Source organism: Cryptomeria japonica, chromosome 10, assembly GCF_030272615.1.
Source record: "Cryptomeria japonica chromosome 10, Sugi_1.0, whole genome shotgun sequence".
NCBI classification, from domain to species: Eukaryota; Viridiplantae; Streptophyta; class Pinopsida; order Cupressales; family Cupressaceae; genus Cryptomeria; species Cryptomeria japonica.
In genome coordinates, this window is record NC_081414.1 from 854,348,688 (window position 1) to 854,356,452 (window position 7,765).

At 39.5% G+C, this 7,765-nt stretch overlaps 1 protein-coding gene across 1 annotated transcript; it reads left to right on the top strand.

Annotated features, from left to right (window-relative positions):
* The first annotated feature begins 6,200 nt into the window (after window positions 1-6,200).
* Window positions 6,201-7,526, top strand: LOC131859515 (cold-responsive protein kinase 1-like). Its single transcript, XM_059213340.1, has 4 exons — window positions 6,201-6,432; window positions 6,531-6,762; window positions 6,853-7,003; window positions 7,101-7,526. The coding sequence occupies exons 1-4, from the start codon at window positions 6,399-6,401 to the stop codon at window positions 7,350-7,352; spliced, it is 669 nt and encodes a 222-aa protein (XP_059069323.1). The 5' UTR covers window positions 6,201-6,398; the 3' UTR covers window positions 7,353-7,526.
* The last annotated feature ends 239 nt before the right edge of the window (window positions 7,527-7,765 follow it).

The following is a 7,765-nucleotide window of genomic DNA, read 5'->3' on the forward strand; positions in this document are numbered from 1 at the left end:
CCTCTTATCTAGTCTGGCAAGAATCACGTATCTCTGCACTTAGATACACACACTATTTGCCAACAACCTCAAAATGAAACACAACATCAACCTTATAGGAAAACAGATAGGTCGGTAGCATAAACCCTAAACCCTAAAAATTTAGGTTAAGCAATTTAGGCGATTCAATCCTGGCCATTGAACACTTTGCATTTGAATACAGCGGTCTTGAATAGATCTCAAGACATTCTCCATTGTTCATTTTTCACTGCTTCATGGAGGCGATAACCCATCACGCGTTCTCCATCGTTTATAGGGACTTTGCACATTCCCAAGGTAGATAGGATCAATCTCTTTCATGCAAGATCCTTCACGCGCACAAGGATGATGTGGCAACATGATATGATCTTCATTACAATGCTAACTCATCACATGATGTCATCGGTTGAATCACACAGCCTTGGAACACTTCAACCAAAAACCCTTAAGCTAAGACTACCAACCAGTAGTCATACCATATTAAGCCTTAAAGAAAACATTCCATATATGCCGGTTCACATTTCATCATACCGGTTCACTTGGACAAACATACTGCTTCACCTATTGCTCATATACCGGTTCTCTTTGACAGCTGCTTAGCTTCAATATACATGTTCACTTCTTTGCACATATACCAGTTTACCACATTGTACTAGTTCACTTTTCAGCATATTGTTGGTTCACTCTCTAACATATTGACATCAATGACAACATAATATCATCATGTCAACATACTCTGCACAAATGCCAACAAGATGAAGTTTTGAGGAGATGGAAATCGATTGGGTGTTTGATCCTGGAGTTGGGTGCTTTTATATAGTGAACAAAGAGGCTGAAGTGGGAGGTTTAGATGATGAAGCCAAATTAGTCATCGATGAATTTATTAGAAATTTAGACTTGGTAGAGAGTGATGGTTTGCAAGCGAAAGCCAAAACCAAATGTCATGTTCTTTGGTGGGATGGCTGGAAAAATGAGGAGGCTTCGGCTGCAGAAGAAGAGGGTTTGATACAATCGCTAGTTGAAGAAGGAGAGGCTATGGAGTTTGCCTTCCAAGATGAGAAGGATGCCTCCCAAGGTGAGGAGGATGTATTCTCGAATCTCGCAAATGAAGATGAACCTCAGGAAGATGAGGCGAAGTGCTGGGAGGTACCAAGAAGAAAAAAATGTGAGTTTGAAGGAAGAAAATTTCTTACTCACATACCGTTTTGTATGAAATAGAAGTTGGAGGTTTTGTGTTGTACAATGAATTTGGAAAAAGACAACTTTGAGAAAGAGGGATTTTTTTTAAGAGACCTTGTTTCAGGAAGAGGTAAGTGATGGGAAGATCCATTGGAATTTGACCGAGGACTCTTTCCTCTCAGAAATGCATCTCTTGTTAACCAAGAAGCTCATCTTTGATGGAAAGAAACCACATGAGGCCATTGTATATTGGGAGCAGGAGAAGCAGTCAGAGAACCTTGTATTTGTGTCAGATATATTGTTGGAGAAGGAACGATAGGAGCTAACGGAGGGGGATTCAAGGTGTCTGGTGACTGGAGATCCCAGGAGCGCATAGACTACAGAGTTCAAGGAGGCTGTTGAGAGCCCCTGGCTTAAGGCTGCGCAAGATATTACAATCTCCACCTTCCTGGTGACTAGAGGTTAGCTACGCCCTGGTCAGCACAAGTCGGGTCAACTCAAGTCAGGCATCATCGGGAAAAACCTCGGTATGTTGGAGAAGCTGAATGAAGACAAAGAAGATGATTCCTTTAAGGATTGCGATCTTTCGAATGAATATAAGTGGGCCAAATGGGGTTTCCTTGGCCACTTTCAATGGCTTATATTTTTTGTAATAGTGGGTGCCTTTGTTTGCAGCGTCACGGTTGAGTATTTCAAAAGGAAGAGCATGAGGGATCTGCATCTATGGAAATGGTGCCTCTTAGTGCTTGTTCTGTTTTGGGAACGACTTGTTTCTGGTTGTGCCATTTTTCTTGTTGTTTTCTTTGTAAAGGAGTATTTGTGAGGATCTGTGGCAGTTGTTTTGTCTGTTCTTAAACATGCCTCTTGCCCAGAAAGTTTATTCTTCCATTTTCTGGTCTCTCATCAGAACCTACAATTGCAAAGGGTGGTGCAATCGTTTTTTCCTGATATCAACTTTGAGATTTATGTTTTTCACGAAAACCTTGTGAAAGGCCTATTTTCAAGTTCTGTTAGGGAGGCTTTATTGAAGTCTTTCAATTATGTGAGGATTTATCTGGCAGATATTCTATCACCTTGTGTGGAGAGAGTAATTTCTCTGGATTCTGATCTTATTGCAATAGATGGCATTGAGAAGTTGTGGGGGATCGAGCTTGGGGAGCATCCAATCGGAGCCCCTGAGTATTGCCATGCCAACCTGACGAGCTATTTCACAGACGCTTTCTGGTCCAATGGCTCTTTGGCCAAAACATTTTTTAAGATCTCAGATTCTTTCACCATGCTGAAGAACTCCATCATCTGGCGTAAAAAGTTTGTAGCAGAATCCATTTTGGCAAAGGATTTTAGCAATGCAGTGGAGTTTCCTGAGAGTGCGAGCATAATAGAGGCCATTGTCGCTGCCATTGTCACCATCCACAATTGCTCAGAATGTAGGATACCGGTTTGGAAGCAGCGTCTGCTAGAAAAAGGCAGTAGCCCTAAATCGTCAAAATTAAGGTAGGAAAGATTTGTTGGCCTGGATATTATCATTACACACTTGAATGCTTCTAACCAAATTCCACTGGAGATCATTAACAAATATGCTCACTATGTAATGGAGAGTAATATGGAGCAACTTGGCAAGATGCAGGAATCTCCCACCACATCCAAGATCGAATGTGAGAAGTGCAATCTTGCTCAAGTCATCAGTTTCAAGAAGGATCTTCTCCATTTTGTAATGCCTTTGCAGAATCTCCGTGTTGCTTTTGGCTGTTTTGGTGCTCCAACCGTTTCGCCTGATGATCATAATAAGAATGTAATCATTTTGTTGCCAAATGTTTGATCACATGTGGATGCAAATCATTCGATTGCTCTAATGTTTACAAATGATTGTGAAGATTCAGTGAAGCAGAGATTGAAGCAGAGGCTAAAGCGCGACAGTAAGCGGGTGAAATCCATTAAAGCGTGGGTATATGTGGCCACAGGTCTGAATGTGGCACTAGGGTGTGGGAATGACAATGAGAGCCTTTTCGTTGGGGCAGTGGAGTTGCTTGGTCTGGGTCATGGCAGACTCTCTTTCCCTTCTCAAACCGCCTCTCACTTCGCTAATAAATTCTCCTACTGTTTTTGTGGATTGGACAAAAATTGGTAATGCCTCTTTGCAAGTAAAGAAGAAGAGCACAGTGTTAGAGAGCCAGGAATATGAGAGAATGAAGATAAGTGTTCAGTATGGGAGCAGTTTGTATCAGGATTCTGTAGAAGTGAGCCACAAGGACGAGGTGGCTAGGTTGTCTAAAGGGTTTTCTATTGTGGCAACGACTTTGCATAATGTTGTGGTCGTTATAGAAGATCCAGCCAAGAGATTCTATGATTTTCTATTAAGGGGGAGCACATGTGATCGTGATGAAGAAATGTATTGTAATTCTGAAGAAAGTAGTGTTCCTATCATCATGGATTAATAAGTAAAGTCGTAAGTGAAGATTTATTTGACTCCGATTTGACATGGAGAAGATTAATTCAAAGTGTTTTGGAACAGTGTTTGGTGAAGCTCAAATCTTCAATGGGTTTGGTCGTCATATGAGTTTAGAAGTGGAAACACAGGAGATTCACAGTGTATGGCTATGTCGGTTGGATTTCAAGGGGGAGATTGTTGGGAATGTGAAGCCCAACAATCACATGACCTTTCACATTCCCCATCTCTTCGTCTTTTAGTTGAATATGATTGTATAAATAGATGTGCATAGTCATGTATTGAGATATTGATATTGATGAATAAAGAGAGTTCCTTGCTTGAAAGTGGATGCAGTCTTTATGGTGAACCACTATAAATATTTGTCTCGTGTCCTTGTTTATTTTTTGGTTCGTTTATGTTTTAGTTTAGTTGTTTTTATTATGTTTCTCTAATCGTTTTGAAACAATAGAAACAATAGAAACATTGAAAAAATACATCAAAGCAGCTTTCTGTTTCAGCAGATGATGGGAGTTGGGAGTAAAAATTTCATAGAAACAAGCCCGACAGAAAATATCTTGTGAGAGAGAAATCCTTCTTTGTTGCTTTGAGTGGCTTGAGGAGAAGATTTAGATTCAAAATTCAAATTCAAACTTAACCGTCACTTCTATTATGAATGAGTATGATAGCCGAAATTGTAGTGACCGTGACTATTGACAGTCAGATGAGTACAGTGACAAACGGAACGGAAACGGAAGATGAAATCAAAAAGAAGAATCCAACTGCACAGTAGGCTAATAGGCCCCAGAGCTACCTAAGGAATCAAAGCTTAGTGTGTGCTCTTTAAGACTGACCGAAAAAGCTGTTTTTTAATAAGTTATGGTATCCAGACTTTTTCAATTGCTGGGTGGATTGTTGTGGAATTTTCGAGTATGGTATATCCCATGACCATCCCGTTGATTCCAGTCGAGTTTCCGGGCCCATTGACGTATGCCATCATTTGTGGTAGATTGATTTATTTTATCTTCACTTTTATTTGCTCTTTCTAAACCCACAAGAAGAAACCAACGAAAGCTTAGAGACTTAAATATTTGACTGTAATAATGTAATGGGTTATTCGTCTTAGTTGTCTTTCTTTGACTTTGAATGCAATAAATAGTATAACGCCTGCAATTTGAAAGTCCATAAAATAAGCTCCTCGTTTTTCTTCTATCAAAATTATTTAAGAGTTCTAGCATTTTTAAGCGTCTCTCAAATGTCAATGGGAAAATCCAGAGACATGGATGGAAGAGGCTGGCAAGTAGAGAATACTGTAAGGCTGATTATTTTATTTGGCATGTTAATAATGGCCCCATTAGAGCAGATCCAGAGACCATTCTTTTATCCTACCAATGCCTTGTTTCCTGCACTTTGAAAATAGATGATTCACCTGCACTTTGAAATTCTATATACTAGAGCTCCTTTCTTTCTTCTATCCAAACAAATCAAAGTTCTTATTTTATAATCAGCAACTTAGCATTTTTATCCAGAGCCATGGCTGGAATAGGGTGGCTGATTATATTATTTCCCATGTTATTAATGGCCCCCATTAGAGCAGATCCAGAGACCAGACTGCTAACTTACGGATGCAGCCTTATCCCGAATGGCAACGCTACACTCTTTGCGGAAAATTTAAAGGCGGCTCTCGATTATGTGGTGGAAAATGTTGTTCCATCTGGGTTTGCTACAAAACATGTGGTGGGAGCATCAGATCTGGTGGATTCAGTATATGCATTGGCGCAGTGCAGAGAGGATAAGTCCGCTGCTGATTGCGCTACCTGCATCAAGGTGGCAAGAGAACAAGTTAGCGGCTGTATATATGTTACCGGCGGCAGGGCAAGCTACGACGGATGTTTTGTGCGTTTCGAGAACATTAATTTTTACAGCGGTGGTGCCAACGAGCCCACGTCCAAATCATTTTCGGCAACTGCTCGAAGTTTGATAAGCGATCTTTGTTAACGTTTTTTTACACTTTTCCGTAGAAGCAATTTTGAATTTACAAGATCAGAAATGCAACGAGGACCTTTAGTCGATCACCTTAATCGCCTTTGTTTAAAATTTCTGTGAGACATTTACTCTTATTCACAATGATTTTGTTATTCTCCATTTTGTTTTTCAGGGAAGAAGAAGGAAAATTCTATAGTGTGGATAATAATTGGTGTTGTGGGAGGGACATTCCTACTTGGCCTCATAACTTTTCTCCTTCTCTTCGGAAAGCAGATAATGCGCCCAAGCCAGAAACAAGGTAAACTCCTAAAGGCTAAATTTAAAATATTCTAGAAAAGGAAGCAAAATTATTTCAAGTCACTTCGATCTTAATTATTACTAATATAACAAATGTATTGAATAGTGCATATTGATGGAGCAACAGAACTTTATGGGCCGGGAGATTTTGAGTTCAAGACACTGAAAAAGGCAACCAACAATTTTGATCAAGCAAATAAGCTTGGACAAGGAGGGTTTGGTGAAGTATTCAAAGTAAATTATCACTTATTTCCTTTCCTTATTAGGCTTGTATGTTAATCTATTCAAATAATGCGTTACTTGATGTTTGTAGGGTACGCTGAAAAATGGTAAAGTTGTGGCAGTAAAGAAGCTGACATTAGGTCACTCTGCCCGTGCAATTTCTGAATTCGAAACTGAAGTGAAACTCATTTCTAATGTTCATGACAAAAATCTGGTGCGTTTTCTTGGATGTTGTAGACAAGGCCAAGAAAGGCTCTTAGTTTATGAGTACATGCCCAACAGCAGCCTCGACAGAATCTTATTTGGTTTGCTATTCCTTCCTTAACTCTCCTCTTTTACTTCTTTCATCTGTCACAACAAACATGATAGGTTTTGAAACTCTACTGAATTACCCTACATGCAGGAGAACATAAAAAACCTTTGAGTTGGAAGGAAAGGTTCAACATTATCCTGGGCACTGCTCGTGGTCTGGCTTATCTCCATGACAAATTCCATGTCTGCATCATCCATCGTGATATTAAATCAAGCAATATATTACTTGATCACAACTTTCAGGCAAAAATAGCAGATTTTGGGCTGGCGAGGCTTCTTCCAAATGATAAAAGCCATGTTAGCACAAAATTTGCAGGAACCTTGTGAGAAAGCCCCTTCTTACTCCATTGTTTTTCTAATCAAAATTTTCAATAAATATAGTAATACCATTTTATTTTATTTTGCCTTTGCAGAGGATACACGGCTCCTGAATATGCCAGCCAAGGGCAATTAACAAAGAAAGCGGACACCTATAGCTTTGGTGTGGTGGTTCTTGAAATTCTTAGTGGCAGAAAAAGCATTGACTTGAATCAACCACCTCATATGCAATATCTGCTTGAATGGGTATTTTACAATTCTACTGATATTCTTTTAATCCTTTTATCTCGTCATTCTCGCCCTTGAGAAAGCTTGATAATATAAAAATAAAAACTTTTCGCAGGTTTGGAGCCTATACGAAGAAAACAAGGTTTTAGAGTTGGTGGAAAGTGAAGAGATGGAAGGGTATAGTGAAGAAGAGGTGGTGAAGGTGTTAAACCTTGCACTTCAATGCATACAAGGTTCTGCCACTAATAGGCCATCAATGTCAGAGGCTGTGACGATACTGTTAAGTGATGCTGAGATTGATTTCAGGAAACCTTTGCAGCCTCCATTCATTGACATGGGCTACCAAGCTGTGAGACCTACCCCCTGACGACGATTGTGTACGCTTGTACCTAGAGTACTTCTGTCGATATCATGAATCAATAGTATCGATCTCTATTAATTTTATCATGGACAATTGATTAGGATTAGCTAGCGAGATCCATGGCATGTATGCATTCTAGTAAGGATTACACTTGGAATAGTTGATGGTGTTAATTGTGAATTGTCCTTGCCAGTTCTATGTCTAACTCAATTTTAGGATTTGAGATTTTCATGTGCTTTATGTGAGTAAGGGATCAAGAACACTTAACCAGAGTTGTGTTGATTAATGAATGCACTGCTAGCACATGAACAAAGCATCTTATAGAGAGGTCATTTAGAAATAATATACAAGTGGATATTACACATTGCCATATTATGCTTCTATACATTGGCACGTGTGTTGTTAGATTGTTATGTAAA

Excerpts from the sequence above, each read along its gene's own strand:
- LOC131859515 (XM_059213340.1), top strand. The coding sequence starts at position 6,399 with ATGCCCAACAGCAGCCTCGACAGAATCTTATTTG. Across the intron at positions 6,433-6,530 it reads CCTCGACAGAATCTTATTTG|GAGAACATAAAAAACCTTTG; the intron begins GTTTGCTATTCC and ends CCCTACATGCAG. Across the intron at positions 7,004-7,100 it reads TGCAATATCTGCTTGAATGG|GTTTGGAGCCTATACGAAGA; the intron begins GTATTTTACAAT and ends AACTTTTCGCAG.